Source organism: Scyliorhinus torazame, chromosome 5, assembly GCF_047496885.1.
Source record: "Scyliorhinus torazame isolate Kashiwa2021f chromosome 5, sScyTor2.1, whole genome shotgun sequence".
NCBI lineage: Eukaryota > Metazoa > Chordata > Chondrichthyes > Carcharhiniformes > Scyliorhinidae > Scyliorhinus > Scyliorhinus torazame.
Window position 1 is genome coordinate 90,217,365 of NC_092711.1, and position 22,506 is coordinate 90,239,870.

The window sequence follows — 22,506 nt, forward strand, 5'->3', positions numbered from 1 at the left end:
ACTTGGAGATGGGGGAGGAGAGGGACCAGCGCCCGCTGTGGCACTTGGAGGTGGGGCTGTTGGCGGACGAGGTGAGCGAGCGGGTCCGAGGAAGTATTGAGAGGTACTTGGAGACCAACGACAACGGGGAGGTCCGAGTGGGGATGGTATGGGAGGCACTGAAGGCGGTGGTGAGGGGAGAGCTGATCTCCATCAGGGCCCACAAGGAGCGGAGGGAGCGGGGGGAGAGGGAGAGGCTGGTGGGGTGATGGTGAGGGTAGACAGGAGGTATGCGGAAGAACCTGAGGAAGGATTGTTGAGGAAGAGGCGCAGCCTCCAGGCCGAATTCGACCTGGTGACCACCAGGTAGGCGGAGGTGCAGTGGAGGAAGGCCCAGGGGTCGGTCTACGAGTATGGGGAAAAGGCAAGCCAGATGCTGGCGCATCAGCTTCAGAAGCGGGATGCAGCTAGGGAGATCAGGGGAGTTAAGGACAGGGGAGGGAGCGAGATGCGGAGTGGGGTTGGCATCAATGGGGTCTTCAGGGGCTTCTACGAGGGATTGTACCGATCTGAGCCCCCATGGGAGGAGGGAGGGAATGGGCCGTTTCCTGGACCAATTGAGGTTTCCAAAGGTGGAAGAGGGACTGGTGGCGGGACTGGGGGCCCCGATTGGGCTGGAGGAGCTGATCAAAGGGATAGGAAGCATGCAGGCGGGGAAGGCACCGGGGCCAGACGGTTTCCCGCTCGAGTTCTAAAAAAATATATGGACCTGTTGGGCCCGCTGTTAGTTAGGACCTTCAATGAGGCAAGGGAGGGGGGGGCTTTATCCCCGACGATGTTCCGGGCACTGATCTCCTTGATCCTGAAGCGGGACAAGGATCCCCTGCAATGTGGGTCTTACAGACCGATTTCCTTGCTAAATGTGGATGCCAAGGTGCTGGCGAAGGTCTTAGCCACGAGGATTGAGGATTGTGTGCCGCAGATCATCCATGAAGACCAGACGGGGTTTGTGAAGGGGAGACAGTTGAACGCAAAAGTGCGGAAGCTTTTGAACGTTATCATGGTGCCGGCAAGGGAGGGGGAGGCGGAGATAATGGTGGCGATGGACGCTGAGAAAGCCTTCGATAGGGTAGAGTGGTGGTACCTGTGGGAGGTGCTGAAGAGGTTCAGGTTTGGGGAGGGGTTTGTCAGGTGGGTTAGGCTGTTGTATGAGGTCCCGATGGCGAGTGTGGCCACAAATAGGAGGAGGTCCGAGTACTTTCAGTTGCACCGAGGGACGAGACAGGGGTGTCCCCTGTCCTCCCTGCTCTTCGCACTGGCGATTGAACCCCTGGCTATGGCACTGAGAGAGTCGAGGAACTGGAGGGGGCTGGTGCGGGGTGGGGAGAAGCATAGGGTGTCGCTTTATGCGGACGACCTGCTGCTGTGTGTGGCGGACCCGGTGGGAGGAATGCCAGAGGTAATGAGGATCCTTAGGGAATTCGGGGACTTTTCGGGGTCAATATGGGGAAGAGCGAGCTGTTCGTAGTTCAGCTAGGGGACCAGGAGAGGGGGATTGGCGAACTCCCACTAAAAAGGGCGGAGAGGAGCTTCAGATATTTGGGGGGCCAGTTGGCCAGGAGATGGGGGGCCCTGCATAGGCTTAACTTTACAAGGCTGGTGGAGCAAATGGAGGAGGAGTTCAAGCGGTGGGGCGCGTTGCCGCTGTCCCTGGCGGGTAGGGTGCAGTCAATCAAAATGACGGTGCTCCCAAGGTTTTTGTTCCTGTTCCAGTGCCTCCCCGTGTTTATCCCGAAGGCTTTTTTCAGGCGGGTTAACAGGAGTATAATGGGGTTTGTGTGGGCACGAGGGACTCCGAGGGTGAGAAGGGTGTTCCTGAAGCGGAGTTGAGATAGGGGGGGGGATGGCGCTGCCCAACCTCTGTGGGTACTACTGGGCCGCCAATGCGACAATATTGCACAAGTGGGTGATGGAGGGGAGGGGGCTTCATGGAAGAGGCTGGAGATGGTGTCCTGTGTGGGTACGAGTCTGGGGGCGCTGGCAATGGCGCTGCTGCCACTCCCTCCAAGGAGGTATACCACGAGCCCGGTGGTGGTGGCGGCCCTCAAAGTTTGGGGGCAGTGGAGGCAGCACAGGGGGGAAGTTAGGGCCTCGGCGTGGACCCCATTACGGGGGAACCACCGGTTCGCCCCAGGAAGAACAGGTGGAGGGTTTTCGGGGTGACACAGGGCAGGGATACGAAAGTTGGGGGACCTGTTTGTGGACGGGAAGTTCGCGAGCTTGGGTGAGCTGGAGGAGAAGTACGGGCTCCCCCGGGGAACACCTTCAGGTACTTACAGGTAAGGGCGTTTGCCAGACGGCAGGTGGTGGAATTCCCACGGCTACTGCCACACACAGTACAGGACAGGGTGCTCTCGGGGGAGTGGGGAAGATCTCGGAAACTTACCAGGTGATGCAGGATGAGGAGGAGGCCTCGGTGGTGGAGTTGAAAAGTAAGTGGGAGGAGGAGTTGGGAGAGGAGATCGAAGAGGGGATGTAGGCAGATGCCCTAGGGAGGGTGAACTCTTCCTCTTCGTGCGCGAGGCTCAGCCTCATACAGTTTAAGGTGCTGCACAGGGCACACGTGACCAGGACAAGGATGAGCAGGTTCTTTGGGGGTGAGGACAGGTGTGTTAGGTGCTCAGGGAGCCCAGCAAATCACACCCATATGTTCTGGGCATGCCCAGCGCTGGAGGAATTTTGGAAGGGTGTAGCGAGGACGGTGTCGAGGGTGGTAGGATCCAGGATCAAACCGGGCTGGGGGCTCGCAATATTTGGGGTGGCAGAGGAGCCGGGAGTGCAGGAGGCGAAAGAGGCTGGAATTCTGGCCTTTGCGTCCCTGGTAGCCCGGCGAAGGATTCTCCTTCAGTGGAAAGATACGAGGCCCCCAAGCGTGGAATCCTGGATCAGCGATATGGCAGGGTTCATTAAATTGGAGAGGGTGAAATTCGCCTTGAGAGGGTCGGTACAAGGGTTCTTTAGGCGGTGGCAACCGTTCTTAGACTTCCTGGCAGAACGATAGACATTGGTCAATGACAGCAGCAGCTCGGGGTGTGTGTGGGGGGGGGGGGGGGGGGGGGGTTACTTTATTTTTGTTTATGTTATTTACACTGGAAGGGTCTGAGGGGGTGTATACACCTGTTGTCTTAAGTCGGGGTGTTAATGTTAATTTATTATTTATGTACAGGGGGGGAGGGGTTTGGGGGGTTGCTTTTTTAGATTGTGTTTTGTACTTAACCCTGTTGTGTTCTTTTTTCTTTCTCATTTTGTTATTGATATTTTATGAAAACCTTTAATAAAAATTATTATTTTTTTTAAATAAAAAATTATTCATTGATGGGAGGTGGGCGTCACTGGCTCGGCCAGCATTTACTGTTCATTCCAATTGCCCTTGAACTGCATGTCTTGTGAGGCTATTTCAGAGGGCACTTACAAATCAACCACAACATTGCTGTGGATCTGCAGTCACGTGTAGGCCAGGCCACATAAGCAGAGCAGATTTCATGAAGGACATTAGTGAACCAGATGAGTTTTTACAACAATCAAGAATGTTATCATCAGACTTTTAATTTGATACTGTTATTCAATTTCAGCATCTGTCATAGGCAGATTCGATCCCAGATCCCCAGAGCATTAACCTGGGTCTCTGGATTACTCACACAGTAACAATACCATTACTCCAATGTCTAGCCCACATAGTCTTGGCAGAATATGATTTTTAGTGTTGTGTTCTATGATCTATTCTTGCAATGACTCTACAGAATTGCTGGTGACTTAGCCAGAATGAATGATGTGTTAATGTACACGTGGTGAAGTAATGATCAGAATGCTATACAGACCAGGTTATCACAGAGTTAGATTCAACACTCTTGGAACTACCCTTATGTGCAACTGGCCTTGTGCACACTTTACAACCTTCTGCTGGTAGCTGGATGTCACCTGGCTGATGCCTGACGCCACCTACTGGTGGGAGGTCACACTGCTGAGTACATGTAATATATACACGCTTCTCACCACATCTCGTAACTTCTCAAAATTATTGAGTAATTTATTATTTCAAACAAATTCTGATAGCTCTGCAGTTTCTGGAAACATTTTGGTTGATCGGGTTATTTTTTTAAATGAAGATCTAGTCTTTGCAATATAAATACCCAATACACCAATTCACTAATGATAATCAATGTTCACTACTGAATAATCATAAATTTAATTTTTGCTATGAAATCAATACATAGTTAATATAGAAAAGGTACAGAAGGTGAAATGGCTGCAGGAAGCCACATGCTAGAGGTATAAAAGGGCTTGCTTGACCTTGTAAATACACTGTGAAAATAACAATTTTATAACTAAATGTGATCACACATGCGCACTTACAGCTTCCTACATTACAACAGTGAATATGTTTCAAAAGTACTCCATTGGCTTTAAAACATTTTAGGAGGTCCAGTGGTAGTGAGAGGTTTTATAGAAATGTACATTTATTCTAATTGTCTGCAAACTAAGATAGATTACACTCGGTGTCCTCACCAGAATCATTGATGAAGACTGAGTCTTAATTTTGTGTAATAACCATGGCGTTGACACAGTTTGAATACTCTGTGAACATCCAGACACACCATAAGCACAATTATTTGTTGTAAAACACAGCGAGTTGTTGTGATTTGGAATACAGTCTGTAAATGGTGGTCGAGCCTCTTTAGACTGTCATTTGATATATTCCAAAAAAGAAAACAAAATAGTTGAACTATGGGATTAAATGGGTCGCTGTACAAAGAGCTGGGATGGGAAAATGGGCCAAATAGACTCCTCTGTGCTCTCAGAGCCTTATGTCCCATGTAAAATGAGCGGTAACAACCTCAAACCTACTGCCTATGAGGGTAGGAGATGCAGAGACGACGGAAGAATTTCAATCGGAAATTGGACAGGTACTGAGAGAAATAAACCCACAGGGATTCGGGGACAGAACGGGGCAATGGACAGACTGGCTTCCTCCACAGTGAGTCGACACGGTCCCAAAGGGCTGAATGGCCCCATTCCCCACCCTCCAGATGATGTGATCTCAGGAGAGAAATTCAGCTGCTCCAGTCACTCCAACTAACTGGAGTCTCTTCTCCCTGGTGCCATTCTAGCACAATGGTTAGCACTGTTGCTTCACAGCACAGATCCGCAGATTCGATTCCTGGTTTGGGTCACTGTCTGTGCGGAGACTTCACGTTTTCCCTGTGTCTGCGTGGGTTTCCTCCGGGTGCTCCAGTTTCCTACTACAAGTCCCTAAGATGCGCTTGTTAGGTGAATTGGAGATTCTGAATTCTCCCTCGGTGTAACCGAACAGGCGCCGGAGTGTGGCGACTAGGGGATTTTCACAGTAACTTCATTGCAGTGTTAATGTAAGCCCACTTGTGACAATAATAAAGATTATTATTATTGTAAATGTCCTCTGCACCCTCTCTAAGAACTTCACATGTTAAAGTGTGGGACCCTATCTAGGGTTCCATTCCAGAGAGATAGAATTGAAAAGCACGGAGGAAATGTCCAACTTGTCTAGAACCAGGGTTAGACTACACTGGGAGCACTGACAACATTGGTGATCTCCATTTAGAAAAAGGAAATAGGGGCACGGGATAAGGTGCAACAAAGATTCATAATAGACAGAACTGAGAGCATTTAACACTCATGATGTGGAGATGCCGACCATCAGGAGCAGAGAGACAGAGAGAGATCTGTGCGCGCAGGTCCACAGATACTTAAAAGTGGCAGCACAGGTGGAAATGGTGGTGAAGAAAGCATATGGCATGCTTGCCTTCATAGGACAGGGTATCGAGTATAAAAGCTCAAACATTATGTTACAATTACATAGAATGTTGGTTAGGCCACATTTGGAATACTGTGTCCCAATTCTGGTCACTGCACTACCAGAAGGACGTGGAGGCTTTGGAGAGAGTATAGAAAAGGTTTACCAGGATGTTGCCTGGTATGGAGGGTATTAGCTATGAGGGGAGATTGAATAAACGGGATTGTTCTCCCGAGAGAGACAGAGGCTGAGGGACGACCTGATAGAAGTTTATAAAATTATTAAGGGTTACAGATAGGGTGAACAGTTGGAGGCTTTTTCCCAGGGCGGAAATTACAATTACAAGAGGGCACACGTTCAAGTTGAGGGTGGAAAGGTTCAGTGGAGATGTGCGGGGGAAGTTTTTTTACACAGTGGGTGCTGGTGGAGTGGAATGCTCTGCCAAGTGAGGTGGTTGAGGCAGATATGTTAGCGACCTTTAAGACTTATCTGGATAGGCACATAGACAGACAGGGTATAGAAGGATACAGGTGGTTGGTCTAGATAGGACACGTGACTGGTACAGGCTTGGAGGGCCGAAGGACCTGTTCCTGTGCTGTTCCTGTGCTGTATTGTTCTTTGTTCTATACAGGGCCTTGGCAAGGCCGAACCAGGAATATTGTGTGAAGTTTTGGTCTCCTTATCTGAGGAAGGATGTTCTTGCTCTCAAGGAAGTGCAGAGCAGGTTTGCCAGACTGATTCCTGGGATGGTGGGACTGACGTATGAGAGATTGAATCAGTTAGGATTGTATTCGCTGGAGTTCAGAAGAATGGGGGATCTCAGAGAAACCTAGAATATTCTAACAGGACTTGACAGGGTAGATGCAGGAAAGATTTTCGCAATGGTGGGAGTGTACAGAACCAGAGGTCGCAGTCTGAGGATACGGGCTAGACCATTTAGGACAGAGATTTCTTCAACCAGAGAGTGGTGAGTCAGTGGAATTTGTTACCACAGGAAATAGTTGAGGCCAATACATTGCATGTTTTCAAGAAGCAGTTAGATATAGCACTTTGGGCGAAGGGGATCAAAGGATATGGAGGGGGAAGCGGGATTAAGCTATTGAGTTGAATGATAAGCCATGATCATAATGAATGGCAGAGTGGGCGGGAAGGGCCAAATGGCCTCTTCCAGCTCCTATTTTCTATGTTTTTTTGTAATCCCTTCCCACACTAAGAGGAGGTGAATGGCTTCTCCCCAGTGTGAACTCGCTGATGTTTCCGCAGGACGGGTGAATCAATGAATCCCTTTCCGCACTGAGAGCATATGAATGGCCTCTCCCCAGTGTGAACTCGCTGATGATTCCGCAGGACGGATGAATCAATGAATCCATTCCCACACTGAGAGCAGGTGAATGGCCTCTCCCCAGTGTGAACTCGCTGATGTTTCCGCAGGACGGAAGAATCAATGAATCCCTTTCTGCACTGAGAGCAGATGAATGGCCTCTCCCCAGTGTGAACTCGCTGATGTTTCAGCAGAGCGGATGAAGCTCTGAATCTGTGCCCACACTGAGAGCAGGTGAATGGCTTCTCCCCTGTGTGAACTCGCTGGTGTGTCTGCAGACTGGATGACTGAGTGAATCCCTGCCCACAGTGAGAGCAGGTGAAAGGGCGCTCACCAGTGTGAACTCGCTGATGCTTCCGCAGGTTGGATAAATCATGGAATCCCTTCCCACACGGAGAGCAGGTGAATGGCTTCTCCCCAGTGTGAATTCGCTGGTGTTTCCGCAGGGCGGATGAAGAAATGAATCCCTTCCCACACTGAGAGCAGATGAATGGCCTCTCCCCAGTGTGAATTCGCTGATGTTTCTGCAGGGCAGATGAATCAATGAATCCTTTCCCACACTGAGGGCAGGTGAATGGCCTCTCCCCAGTGTGACTGCGTTGATGAATCTTCAGCTCATATGGGGATCTGTATCCCTTCCCACAGTCCCCACATTTCCACGGTTTCTCCATGTTTTGGGTCTCCTCGTGTCTATCCAGATTGGACAGTCACTGGAAGCCTTGTCCATACACAGAACACGTGCAGTCTCTCCTCACTGAATGGTGTGATGTTTTTTCAGGCTGTGTAATAGTTGATGCTCTTTTCAGTAATTTCACTGGAACGCTCTCACTCGGGTGTGTGTTGTGTGGGTCTCGGTGCTTTTCCAGTCACACTGATGTTTCCTCAGTTAGTTCACTGGAACACTCTCACTCGGGTGTGTGTTGTTTGGGTCTCGGTGCTTTTCCAATCACATGCACATTTAAAATCTTTTGAAGCCGACAGATCGGACAAACATTTCTCCTTCTTGCCGATGATATTCAGAGCCCGATGATATTCAAATCAGAAGGAATCGAGTGAGTTTGTCACATCGAGACGTGATGTTTGAGATTTCTGTCTATAATTCCTCCTCTTCCAATATCCTTTAAAAACAATTTACAAAAGTCATCAGTTAGTACAGGATAGAAATTCAGATCGGACAATTCTATTTCAATGGACATTATTTACTCTATTGTTCTCGAAAAGCTATGAATCTCCATCCCACACAATCTCCCTCCATTCTCACTCTGCTGTGTCTAATATTCAGCCTCCCAATTCTCCTGAAGGTGCTGATTCATGTTGATTGATAGATCAGCTCATTGCTTCCTGTCCAAGACACAGAGATTATAACAGGAGCAAGAGTAGACCATTCAATGAGATCCTTGGCCGATCAACCTCAGCACCATTTTCCCCACACGGTCCCCATATCCCTCGATATCTTCAATATCTAGAAACCTGTTAATATTTGTCTTGAACATACCTGATGACTGAGGCTCCACATTCCTCTGGGGTAGAGAATTCCAAAGCTTCACCACATCCACGAGTGAAGAAATCCCTCCTCATCTCAGCTTTCTCTCTATTTTCGCCTGTTCCCCATAACCCTTAACTCCATTGTTAATAAAACATCTGTCAAACTTGTGCTTCAATATATTCAATGACTCCCAGATACAACTGGTCCCTGTGGAAGAGAAATCCAAAGACTAACAACCCTCTGAGGGAAGAGATGACTGGAAATCTATAACGTAGCTACAGTCTTATATTACAAGACAAGAAATAATAATACATTTACTTTATTACAAACTAAATAATATATCTAATCTGGACCATGCAACAACACTCGCGATATCTCTGTCCATTATTAATTTAATTGCCCTGAAAAGTCAGCCATCTCCTGGGGAACCCACCCCTTTAATTGTGAACATTAGGAAAGAGACAATCTTTTTTGAAATAGATTTAGAGTAACCAATTATTTATTTTTTTTTGCAATTAAGGTGCAATTTAGCGAGGCCAATCCACCTACCCTGCACATCTTTGGGTTGTGGAGCTGAGACCCATGCAGACACAGGGAGAATGTGCAAACTCCACACGGACAGTGACCCAGGGCCGGGATCGAAGCCAGTAAGGCGCTGTGAGGCAGCAGTGCTATGCTTTTAGTCAGTCAAATAAATGCGTCAACCGGTTAAGACAATCTTTTTCAAACTTTTTTTCCGGGGACCCATTTTTGTCAACCGGCCAATCTTCGGGACCCAACCCGGCCGACCATCGCGACCCACGTTGGCCGGCCTTCGTGACCCACACCGGCCGACCTTCGTGACCCACGCCGGCCGACCTTCGTGACCCACGCCGGCCGACCTTCGTGACCCACACCGGCCGACCTTCGTGACCCTCGCCGGCCGACCTTCGTGACCCACGCCGGCCGACCTTCGTGACCCACGCCGGCCGACCTTCGTGACCCACGCCGGCCGACCGTCGTGACCCACGCCGGCCGACCGTCGTGACCCACGCCGGCCGACCTTCGTGACCCACCATTTTCTCTTACCTTGTTTGCTGCTGACAAAATGAAGGATTCGCAATCGTGTCCAAAGCCCGTGATGTCAATGTTCCGGGGGCATGACCTGCTCTCTGCCTCCCTTCTAGAATACATCAAATTTTTTTTTCAATCTTCTGCGTCTCTGATTGTGCAAATTCGCTGGCAACAGCTGGATCTTTGTTTTGGTTTTTTTTGGGGGGAGGGGTTTATTTGATAAAGTTTAACAGGAAAAAAATGCAGAAACTGAAAATGTTTTCATCCTCTAGAAATTGGAGTTTCACCACATTGTTTTTTGAAGAATAAAGGGATTAAGGGTTATGGTGTTCGGGCCGGAAAGTGGAGCTGAGTCCACAAAAGATCAGCCATGATCTCATTGAATGTGGAGCAGGCTGGAGGAGCCAGATGGCCTACTCCTGCTCCTAGTTCTTATGTTCTTATTTCACCTAAACATGACAATTAAAAATGTTAAAAAATAAAAGATACTTAAAAATCAATCAATTAATTGATAAAGGTTCCAAATACGACCTGCAGGCACTTTGTTTTGGAATGTTTAAAAATCAAGATTAAAAATGCTGACATTCTTGGTTGAAGTTACAGCTGCGGTGAAACCATCGTTGGATCACTCGCCATTCTTGAGTGAGAGACTTCCACTTCATCAGCATCAAAGTTCAGAAAGCAACCAATCACATCATTCTCCCCAAACTTTTTGCAGCCGGCTTTTAACAATGCCGGCTGCGAACGGCCTTCAAAAAGGCTGCGACTCGACTTTAAAAAATGCGGCCGCACTGCGCCTGCGTGCCCCGCTCATCGGTGCGTAAAACTCATGTGCAAGACGCTGAGCATGCGCACCGGTGAGCGAGCACGCATGCGCAGTGCGGCCACATGGTTTCTATATGTTTGTGGCCATTTTTAAGGCCGCTTGCAGCCGACATTATTAAAAGTCAGCTGCTGCGGCTGCTGCCGGTTCCAAACCACACATCTGACATCTGAGCAGAAAATAAACCCATTGACCACAATCTGGTGAGAACATCTGTCAGTGCAGCCTATATCTGTCCACAGAGTCAGGGCAGAGTCACACAGATCACACTGCGGTGACATTTACAAATGAGCCGGTTATTTCTGTTCAGAGTCTCCATTCCCGGACAGAACCGGCTGTGTCTGTGGATCAGTCACTGAGTTCCCTCTGCTCTCTGTAGCTGGGAACTGATAACCTGCTCCCTGATATTTTATATCATTCTTTCTGTGTTACTTGTTTCCTCTATTTCTCAGCTTTTATCTCTTGCCACCTCACCTTTCTGTTTTTTTAAATCTCTCAGTTCTTCTGTCAGTCTTTCTTTCTCCTTCCATCTATATTTCACTCCTATTCCTATTTAATTGAGGTGTTCAAAATCATGAAGTGTTTGTGATAGATTGAAGAAGGAAAAAGAGGGAGAAAAACAGAAAATGTTGGAAAACTCAGCAGTTCTGGCAGCATCGGTACAGAGAGAAACAGAGTTAACGTTTCGAGTCCCTGTGACTCAGAGCAGGAGAAACCGGTATTGTCCCTCTGAGATCAGGGAAAGTGAAGGGGAGATTTAATAGAGGTGTTTAAAATGAGGAAGGATTTGTGATAGTGTCGATGGGGAGAAACTGTTTCCCAAGAGCAGGAGGGTTTGTAACCAGAGGACACAGAGATTTAAGATATTTTACAACAGAATCCAAGGAGGTGTTGAGGAGAATTGTTTTTACACAGTGATGTTATGTGATGTGGAATTCACACTGACAGGCTGCAGGAAGCAGATTTAACAGTAAATTTCAAAGGGAATTGGATAAATTCTTGTGGACAGTAAATTGGCAGAGTTATGGTGAATGGGATTAATTGGACAGTTCACTCATCTTTGTGACATTCTGAATTTTGCTCAAACTGATGTTTTAACATTTGACCTTTTCAATCACAGTGTGTCTCAAAGAGAAGATTAAAACTTTGGTTTTGATGAGCTGTCGGATACGTTTCCTGTGTGACTGTGTAACTTGAGAACCACAAGAAGGAACTGAATATTTTCAGTACCTCTAACAGATGTACCTCGAATATCAGAAATCTCTGGAGTTCCCCATGTCCTCATTGCTGTCCCCTTGCGTATAACAGCTCTCAGTCAGGTGGAGTCAGTCACACGTGTCTCTGTCATGTTTCCATTCCTATTTTATCACACACCTCCCAGTGACACTCACCAGAACACAGAAACCTCAAAATATCATTGTTTCTTTTCACCTTGTCCTCCTATTACAATTGGATATTTACTGGGCCTTTTGTCTCCATTAATGTCAGCTTACATGCAGGTCAAATGACCTCAGAGGCACTGGAACCAGACTCTGTTTATTGTACCAGACTCCAATCAGCCCAGGACCTGCAGTGGTAACATACACCAGAATTGGAATAAAAGGCAGGTTATTGTCTAATAAAGGGTGCGGCCTGGTGGCCGCCTAGTGCTTAGGGCTCAATCATAAATCATAGAATGTACAGTGCAGAAGGAGGCCATTCGGCCCATCGAGTCTGCACAGGCCCATGGAAAGATCACGTTATCTAACCCCACACCTCCACCCTATCCCAGTTACCCAGCAACACCATCTAAACTTTTTGGACTCTAAGGGCAATTTTGCATGGCCAATCCACCAAACCGGCACGTCTTAGGAATGTGGGAGGAAACTGGAGCTGTCGGAGGAAACCCATGTGGACACGTGGAGAACGTGCAGACTCCGCACAGACATTGACCCAACACAGGAATCGAACCTGGGACCCTGGAGCTGTGAAGCAACTGTGCTAACCACTGTGCTACGGTGGCACTGCTGCCTCACAGTGCCAAAGTCCCGGGTTCGATCCTGGCCTGGGTCACTGTCCGTGTGGAGTTTGTAAATTCTCCCCGAGTCTGTGTGTGTCTCACCCCCACAACCCGAAGATGTGCAGAGTAGGTGGATTGGCCACACTAAATTTCCCTTGGAAAAAAATGAATTGGGTATACTAAATTTTTTTTTAAAAAAAGGTTATTGTCTAATGGGGCAGAGTAACACACACCAGAAGCGGATTATATTATGTGGTCAACAAACCATGACTACTTCACTATTATTTGAAAACCAAATTTAGTTTTGGTTCTCTAGATGCTTACTGTATCATCATTACATTTGATCCAATGATGTTTTCACTCACATACTGCAGCCTGACTTATTATGGGAACAGACAGTGTTTGTTGCTCTCAAAGTGAGTGAATCCTTTGCTGTTCTCCTCTGGGCCCCATCTCCATTATTATTGTTACTGAGACTCTCACTGTTATTATTGGAGAATCAAGGAGCACGGTGGCACAGTGGTTAGCACTGCTGCCTCACGGTGCTGAGGTCCCAGGTCCCATCCTGGCTCTGGATCACTGTCCATGCGGAGTTTGCACATTCTCCCTGTGTTTGCGTGGGTTTTGCCCCACAATCCAAAGATGTGCAGGGTAGTGGGATTGGCCACGTAGTCTAAAGTTATTTTTAAAAACATTATTGGACAATCAGCGAGTCAGCCTGAGCCTGTGGCGGCTGTCACCATCTGGAACTGTCACAATGCCCGGGTGATTGACAGCGGCTCCGGATCAATGGGAAGAAGAGGGGCAAGACTGATGGCCCGACCGAGAGGGGCTGGTCCTCCAACCAATCGGAGTGAATGAGGGGCGGGACCAGCTGATATTGAAGCATGCGCAGTATCAGTAATGGCGATGGAGAGCGGCTTCTTCTTTGCATCCATAATTTGTAAGAGGCGGTTAACAATATGTAGGGTGCGTGAGATCGCGGGGAAGGTCGGAAACGCTGCGCAAGCACATTGTGTGAGTCATTAAACTCTGAAAAGAGTTTACCGGATCCAGATTGTACTAAACGGGGCTGCAGCCCCTCATTTCCGGCCTGGATTAACGGCCGCCATCTTTATTGGACAGTACGAAGTCTTACAACACCAGGTTAAAGTCCATTAAAGTCCAGGTTAAAGTCCCGGGGAACACTTCAGCAGTCAAGGGCATTCAGCCTCTGATCTCCGGGTAAGCGTTCTCCAAGGCGGCCTTCAGGACCCGCGACAACGCAGAATCGCCGAGCAGAAACTTATAGCCAAGTTCCGCACACATGAGTGCGGCCTCAACCGGGACCTGGGATTCATGTCACATTACATTCATCCCCCACCATCTGGCCTGCAAAATCCTACCAACTGTCCTGGCTTGAGACAATTCACACCTCTTTAACCTGGGGTTACCCCATCTCTGGATCTGTAAAGATTTAATCACCTGCTAATGCTTGCATTCCTAGCATTGTTTGGCATCTTTGAATTTGTCTATATATGTGTTTCTGGAACAGACCTCTTCATTCACCTGAGGAAGGAGCAGCGCTCCGAAAGCTAGTGACATCAAAACAAACCTGTTGGACTTTAACCTGGTGTTGTAAGACTTCGTACTGTGCTCACCCCAGTCCAACGCCGGCATCTCCACATAATCTTTATTGGAATAAGTGTGCACCATGGCGCATGCGTGATCACCATCTTTGTCGGGGGCAACGTTTCGATGAGTGGGAGGAGCTTGTTACCCATTGTTCAGAATGCAGCCAACTTGTCCATCAAACTGTTATCACCCCCTGGCAGGGAAAGTTCCGAGAGTAAGGAGGGGGTTCCTTCAGCGTAGTAGGGACAGAGGAGGATTGGCACTACCGAACTTGGGCGATTACTATTGGGCCGCCAATGTGGCAATGATACGTAAATGGATGATGGAGGGTGAGGGAGCGGCGTGGGAAAGACTGGAGAGAAAGTCCTGTAAAGGGACGAGTTTAGAGGCGCTGGTGACGGCGCCGCTTCCGATCTCACCTAAAAAGTTTACCACGAACCCGGTGGTGGCGGCAACATTGAATATCTGGGGACAGTGGAGGCGACAGAGGGGGGTGCGGGGAGCCCTGGTGGGGTCCCCAATCAGGAACAACCATAGGTTCGCCCCAGGAAGAATGGATGGAGGATTTCAGAGCTGGTTCCAGTTGGGAATTAGGAGGGTGGGAGATTTATTTATAGATGGGACTTTTGCGAGCTTGGGAGCATTGGAGGAAAAGTATAAGTTGCCCCGGGGAAATTTCTTGAGATATATGCAGGTGAGGGCATTTACTAGACAACAGGTGAGGGAATTTCCATTGCTCCCGACACAGGGGATACAGGACAGGGTGCTTTCAGGGGTGTGGGTCGGAGAGGGCAAGGTGTCAGAGATTTACCGAGAGATGAGGGAAGAGGGGGAGGAGTCGGTGGGCGAACTAAAAGGAAAGTGGGAAGAAGAACTAGGGGAGGAGATAGAGGAGGGTATGTGGGCTGATGCCCTAAGCAGGGTAAATTCCTCTTCCTCATGCGCCAGGCTTAGCCTGATTCAATTTAAGGTGCTACATAGAGCACACATAACGGGAGCAAGATTGAGCAGGTTCTTTGGAGTGGAGGACAAATGTGGGAGGTGTGGCGGGAGCCCGGCAAACCACGCACATATGTTTTGGGCATGCCCGGCACTGGAAGGGTATTGGAAGGGAGTGACGGGAGTGATTTCGCGGGTGGTGAAGGCCCGGGTCAAACCAGGCTGGGGGTTAGCTCTATTTGGAGTTGCGGAAGAGCCGGGAGTGCAGGAGGCGAAAGAGGCCGACGTTGTGGCCTTTGCGTCCCTAGTAGCCCGGCGCAGGATCCTACTCATGTGGAAGGAGGCGAAACCCCCCGGACTGGAGGCCTGGGTAAATGATATGGCGGGGTTCATTAAACTGGAGCAGATAAAGTTTGCCCTGAGAGGATCGGCTCAAGGGTTCACCAGGCGGTGGCAGCCATTTCTCGACTACCTAGGGGAACGTTAGAGGGAAGACAGATGACCAGCAGCAGCAACCCAGGGGGAGGGGGGGGGGGGGGGAGGGGGGGTTTAGATTAGGTCAAAGATAAAGGGGTTTTGTTACTTGTGTATTGTTTAAAATTTCTGTATTGTTATTGTTGCGTTTGCTTTGTAAGAGGGGAAAAATTGTTGTTTGGGAAAAAATTTTCAATAAAACATTTATAAAAAAAAAAAAAAACTGTTATCACCCTTTGAGTCCCAATGTCTGAATGATGGGGCGGTGGATTGATGGAAAGAAAGGGAAATACATCCTCCTCTTCTGATCCCAATACCTGATGGTCTCAACATCTGTGGTTCTGTCCACCCATGGCAAAAACTCAAGACTCTGAGTAGACATCATCCTCAAATGAGGGACTGCTGATGACAACGAGGGGCAAAGTTATAGCGTGGAGAGGGCAGTACAGTGGTTAGCACTGGGACTACGGCACTGAGGTCCCGGGTTTGAATCTTGGCCCTGGGTCACTGTCCGTGTGGAGTTTGCAAATTATCCCTGTGTCTGCGTGGGTTTCACTCTCATGTGCAAGGTTGGTGGATTGACCATGCTAAATTGTCCCTTAATTGGAAAAGTGAATTGGGTACTCTCGTTAGTTTAAAAAAATTATTGGACAATCAGCCTGAGCCTGTGGCGGCTCTCACCACCTGGAACTATCACAATGCCCGGGTGATTGACAGCGGCTCCGGACCAATAAGAAGAGGAGTGGCTGGACTGGAGGACCGACCAAGCGCAGCTGGTCCTCCAACCAATTGGAGTGAATGAAGGGCGGGGCCGGGCTGTGATTAAAGCTGCGCAGTATCAGTAATTGCCCCTTAATTGGAAATAAATTAATACAAAATAAATAATTGGGTACTCTAAATTTTTATTTTTTTTAAAGTTTAGCGGGGAGCATGAACTGGACGAGAGAGCAGGAGAAGGGAGTGTTGTGAATTTTCTATCCTAGACTGACAATCATAGAATCCCGTCAGTGCATAAGGAGGCCATTCAGCCCATCAAGTCTGCACAGATTCTCTGAAAGAACACCCTACCTAAGCCCCCGCCCTGTTCTCGTAACCCCACCTAGCAAACATATCTTTGGACATAAGGGGCAATTTAACACGGCCAATCAACCGTTGGACTGTGGGAGGAAATTGGAGCAGCCCGAAGAAATCTACGCAAACACGGGCAGACAGTGACCCACACAGACAGTGACACAAAAGGCCAGAATTGAATCCAGGTCCCTGGTGCTGTAAGGCAGCAGTGTTAATCGCTGTGCCACCCCACACAATAATGGATTTGGGAAACTTCTTTTACAGGAAGTTAGAAAGGGAGAATTTATGCACGACAAACCCAAACCACAAATTTATTTTCTGAATTCCATTTTTGAATTGACATTGATACCTTTTGTAAATTTCATTTTCAGGGTATTAGAAGAGGATTTACAGACCGGAACCTTGAGCAAACTCTTACATCACAATGTGACAGCTTCACTCGATTCATCAGGAAGTGAACATTATCGTCCTTTGAACGCAAGTGTTTGCATTTCAGGTCATTGCCATTCGCTGTGTTTACACACTCTCACATACACTCCCTCTCTCTGTCTCTCTCTCCCAAATGCTCTCTGTCCCACACACACCATCTCTCACTCTCTCCCGCACCCTCTCTCTCCACCGCACCCTCTCTCTCACTCGCACCCTCTCTCTCACTCGCGCTCTCTCTCACTCACACCCTCACATACTCCCCTTCTCGCACAACTCCCCCTCTCTCACACACACACCCTCTCTCTCACACACTCTCCCTCTCTCCTCCCAAAGAGGTGAACCAGTCGTTTTTTATGACAACCCAGCAGTTTTCGTGGTCACCTTTTCCCAGTGCCTGCCCCACAAATGTCCAGATTCATTCAGCTCAATTTCACAACCTGTCTTTTGTGTTTTTGTGGGTTCTCTCTCACTCCCTATTTTCTGTTTTGAATCAATTTCGCAGAGTATTAGAAGTGAAGGAACTTCAGTCAGGAAATTCAAACTAAACATTACATCAAGATCTACACTAACCAAAACATTTGTAACATAAATATCATGGGTGTTTGAAGATGGAAGGAAGATGCACCGTTCACAGTGGGGAGAAACCGTACTTGTGTTCTGTGTGTGGACAAGGCTTCAGTCGATCATCTGGCCTTTCGAAACATAAATGCAGTCACACCGTGGAAAAACCATGGGAATGTGGGGATTGTGGGAACGGATTCGATTATCCATCCAAGTTGAAAATCCATCAGCGCATTCACACTGGGGAGACCGTTCACCTGCATCGAGTGCGGGAAGGGATTCATACACTCATACCACTTGCAGACACACCAACACATTCATGCTGGGGAGAGGCCATTCACCTGTTCGCAGTGTGGGAAAGGATTTGCTCATTCCTCCAATCTGCTGAGACACCAGCGAATTCACACTGGGGAGAGACCATTTAAATGTCCAGACTGCGAGAAGTGTTATAAGAGTCCTGGGGAACTGATGTCCCATCAACGTGTTCACACCGAGGAGAGGCTGTTCAGGTGCTTTCACTGTGGGACTGGGTTCAGCCGATCATCTGACCTCTCTGTACATCAGCGAGTTCACACTGGGGAGAGACCATTTAAATGTCCAGACTGTGAGAAGTGTTATAAAAGTTCTGGGGAACTGATATCTCATCACCGTGTTCACACTGATGAGAGGCCGTTCAGGTGCTCTCACTCTGGAAGTGGATTCAGGCGATCATCTGACCTCACTGTACACCAGCGAGTTCACACTGGAGAGAAGCCGCTCACCTGCTCTGAGTGTGGGAGGGGATTCACTCAGTTATCCAACCTGCTGATGCACGAGCAAGTTCAGAAGTAACTTCAGTGATTGGAGCTCGCTGTTAATCACATCCTGGACTGGAACATGTTCATTGGGGTCAGTTGCTGCTGATGTTCATAAACTCTAATCCAGTCACAAGGAATTAAATTCTGAATAAAAATCAAGTCAAATCAGTTTGTGTTAAACAAAGCGTGTGGTGTCTTTTTAATATCGCTAACACAAGTTAGTTCCTTTTGAAGGTCTCCTTCTCCCCATCTCCTCCATCCTCACCTCCAATAACAAGTGTGAGGGGCTCTCACAGCTTCTTTGTCACTAAGGTTAAGACAATCCGATCAGCTGCCTCTGCTGCTTTCCTCCACTAACCTTCCGGACGAAACTATCTCTAAAGCCCATTTTTGTCCAAGTTCTGAACTTGCATCTTTCTCCATTTTCTCTCCCGTCAGAGCTCACCTTGTCCATGAGACCCCCGTTCTCCTCGATTGATAATTCCCATAAACGGCTGACATCCCAACTTCTCCAAGTGAGCTGATATTGTGAACAGCTCTCTCTCTCTGCTGGTACTGTCTCTCTCAGCATTGAATCCACTGTCACACCCATCCTAAAAAAACACGTTCCTCCCATCTTTACAAACTACGTCTCCATCTCCAAACTCCCTTTCCTATCCACAGTCCTTGTACTCGGTTTCCCCCAAGGATCTACCCTCAGTCCCTCCTATTTTCCCATCTACACACTGCCACTGGGTGACATCATCCAAAAACACCATGTTCATTTTCACATGTACACTGCCAACACCCAGCTCTACCTCAGCCCCATCCCTCTCCATTCCTCCACTGTTAGTAAATTATCAAACTGCTTATCCCACATCCAATACTGGATGAAAGGTTTTCCTCCAATTAAAAATTGGGAAGACCAAAGCCATTGTCTTCAGTCACCATTAGAAATTCCATTCCCTAACTCCCGAGTCCATCCCTCTCCCTGGGAACTGTCTGAGGCTGAAACGCTCTCTGCACAAATTTGGTGTCAGATTTGACCTCAGGAGGACACTGCTGCCTCGTGGGGCCGAGGACCCGGGTTTGATCTCAGCCTGTGGAGTTTGCACATTCTTCCCGTGTCAGCGTGGGTCTCACCCCTACATACAAATGTGTGCAGAGTAGGTAGATTGGCAACGCTAAATAGCCATAAATGAATTTTATAAAATCTTCTATTTCTACATTCTGTCCCTTCCTGTCACATTCTGGTTATCATTGTCTGTCTTGCTACCCTGCACAACTGCCTTGTCCCTTCTCATCAACTTTCCAAATTTCTCCTCACCACAACCCTGTCTCCTCACCCACGAATAGGTTTAAAGCTCTCTCTGCAGCCCTGGTTGTGTGATTCATCCGGGCACTAGTTCCAGCGTGGTTCAAGTGAAGGTCACCCCAATGGTATAAACACTCTCTTTTGTCACTACTGGTGTCAGTATAATAATAATCTTTATTGTCACAAGTAGGCTTACATTAACACTGCAATGAAGTTACTGTGAAAATCCCCTAGTCACCACACTCCGGCGCCTGTTCAGGTACACGGAGAATTCAGAATGTCCAAATTACCTAACAGTACGTCTTTCGGGACTTGGGAGGAAACTGGAGCACCCGGAGAAAACCCACACAAACACAGGGAGAACGTGCAGACTCTGCACAGACGGTTATCCTGGCGCTGTGAAGCTACAGTGCTAACCACTGTGCTACCATGAGTACCCTATGAATCAAACCCCATTTATCCAGGCAATCACTTAAAGTGAACATCTCATTCACTCTTTGCTAATTTACTCACGGCTCAGGTATTCATTTGGAACACATTTGTGATCGCTTTTTAATTGAGGTCAGGGCTGCCAGTGCGCCTTTAACAAATTCAGTTAAAGAAGCACGATTAAGATTAAAATGGAAATTTTGTGCCCAGAGATTTTCAGGGAATCAAAAGATTTGGGGAGGAGGGCAGGAAGTTGGAGATTAAACCAAGATCAGCCACGATCATAGTGAATGTTGGAGCGGCTCAATGAGGCTTATGGTTTACTCCTGCTCCTATTTCACATGTTCATATCCTGTGTATAGCCCAGACCGGGTGGTAGGTTGCCTTCCCTGAGGCCATCACTGAAACAGTTGGGTTTTCGTGACAACCCAGCAGTTTTCATGGTCACTTTTTCCCAGTGCCAGCCCCACAAATGACCAGATGAATTCAGCTCAATTTCACAACCTGCCTTTGTGTTTTTGTGGGTTCTCTCTCACTCCCTATTTTCTGTTTTAAATCAGTTTCACAGGGTGTTCGAAGGGGAGGATTTCCAGTTGGGAAACTGAAAACAAACATCACATCAGGATCTGAATATCATCGGATTTTGCACATGCAAGAAAATAGCAATGCTAGCAGTGCGGAGAAATGTGGGGACTGTGAGCAGGGATTCAGATCCCTGTCGGAGCTGGAAACCCATCAGCCCAGTCACACTGGGGAGAGACTGTTCACCTGCCCAGAGTGTGGGAAGGGATTCACCTGGTCATCCAATCTGCTGAGACACCAGCGAGTTCATAGTGGGGAGACTCCATTCACCTGCCCAGAGTGTGGGAAGGAATTCACTCGATCATCAGGGCTGCAACAAAACCAGCGGGTTCACACTAGGGAGAGGCCATTCACCTGCTCCAAGTGTGGAAAGGGATTTACTGATTCTTCCACTCTGTTGAAATACCAGCAGGTTCACACGGATGAGAGACCTTTTAAATGTGTAGACTGTGAGAGGTGCTATAAAAGTTCCTTCAACCTAATGTGTCATGAGCGAGCTCACACTGATGAGAGACCGTTCAGGTGCTCGGACTATGGAACTGGGTTCAGGCAGTCATCGGAACTCATTGTACACCAGCGGATTCACACTGGGGAGAGGCCATTCACCTGCTCCAAGTGTGGAAAGGGATTCAGCGATTCATCCACCCTGCTGAAACACCTGCAGGTTCACACTGAAGCAAGACCATTTCAATGCACTGACTGTGGGAAGTGCTATAAAAGTCCTGTGGACCTGATGCACCATCAGCTTGGTCTCACTGATGAGACACCATTCAGGTGCTCTCACTGTGGGACAGGGTTCAGGCAATCACCTCAACTGACTGTACACCAGCGAATTCACACCAGGGAGAGGCCATTCACCTGCTTCGAGTGTGGGAAAGGATTCACTCAGTCATCCACTCTGCAAAGACACCAGCGAGTTCACACTGGGGAGAGACCGTTCCCCTGCTTCGTGTGTGGGAAGAGATTCACTCGGTTGTCCATTCTCACAAGTCACCAGTGTGTTTGCAAATAATTAGTGATTGCAGCACGGTAGCATTGTGGATAGCACAATTGCTTCACAGCTCCAGGGTCCCAGGTTCGATTCCAGCTTGGGTCTCAGTCTGTGCGGAGTTTGCACATCCTCCCCGTGTGTGCGTGGGTTTCCTCCGGGTGCTCCGGTTCCCTCCCACAGTCCAAAGATGTGCAGGTTAGGTGGATTGGCCATGATAAATTGCCCTTAGTGTCCACAATTACCCTTACTGTTGGGTGGGGTTACTGGGTTATGGGGATAGGGTGGAGGTGTTGACCTTGGGTAAGGTGCTCTTTCCAAGAGCCGGTGCAGACTCGATGGGCCGAATGGCCTCCTTCTGAACTGTAAATTCTATGTTAATCACATCCAGGAATGAACCTTGTTCATAAATGTCGATTTCTACTGATGTTTTATCAATAAAATTTGTCAGAAGAATCTAAGAAATTGAACTATTTTCTATTGTAATATTATCATTTTTTGTAACTGGTGAAGTGTGAGAGTGGTCCTTACAGTGGGAGAAAGAGTAGCCGTGTGAATTTAAACTGTGAGTTTGATGTGTTAATGAGCCCAGCTAGACTTCAAACCAGATGTTTACCGAAAAAATGTAGTCAAGTTGGGTAGAGAACAGAAACAGATGTGAATGGGTGGTTGTGATTCAAAAGATGCAAGGTGTGAAAGAAAGGTGTCAGGAATGAAGTATGGATAAAGTAAATTCACTTTTTTAAATTATGAATGTTAAAGTAAAGAGATTATGTTAATCAATTCTGGGAGAGATTGGTTCGAAAGAAATTGGGTAAAACGATGGCGAGATCAAAG

General features: G+C 48.0%; 2 protein-coding genes across 6 annotated transcripts in view; one reads left to right on the plus strand and one right to left on the minus strand.

Moving 5' to 3' along the window:
• LOC140417786 (uncharacterized) overlaps positions 1-22,506 on the minus strand; it is a 45,637-nt gene that overhangs the window by 11,578 nt on the left and 11,553 nt on the right. The window contains exon 3 of the mRNA XM_072501247.1: positions 7,040-7,834. Within this exon, the coding sequence (XP_072357348.1) occupies positions 7,040-7,834 (795 nt within the window). The remainder of the gene's footprint in view (positions 1-7,039; positions 7,835-22,506) is intronic.
• Positions 13,366-22,134, plus strand: LOC140418892 (uncharacterized). Of its 5 annotated transcripts, none has more exons than XR_011945398.1 (3): positions 13,366-13,508; positions 16,961-17,085; positions 17,521-18,560. XR_011945398.1 is itself a non-coding variant. In XM_072502544.1 (3 exons), exons 1-3 carry the CDS (start codon positions 13,379-13,381, stop codon positions 21,691-21,693), a joined length of 1,215 nt encoding a protein of 404 aa, XP_072358645.1. In that variant the 5' UTR covers positions 13,376-13,378; the 3' UTR covers positions 21,694-22,134. The 5 variants fall into 5 exon arrangements, 1 of the variants encoding a protein (XP_072358645.1); XR_011945399.1 differs by having other exon boundaries at positions 13,370-13,434; XM_072502544.1 differs by lacking the exon at positions 17,521-18,560 and adding an exon at positions 20,660-22,134 and having other exon boundaries at positions 13,376-13,434.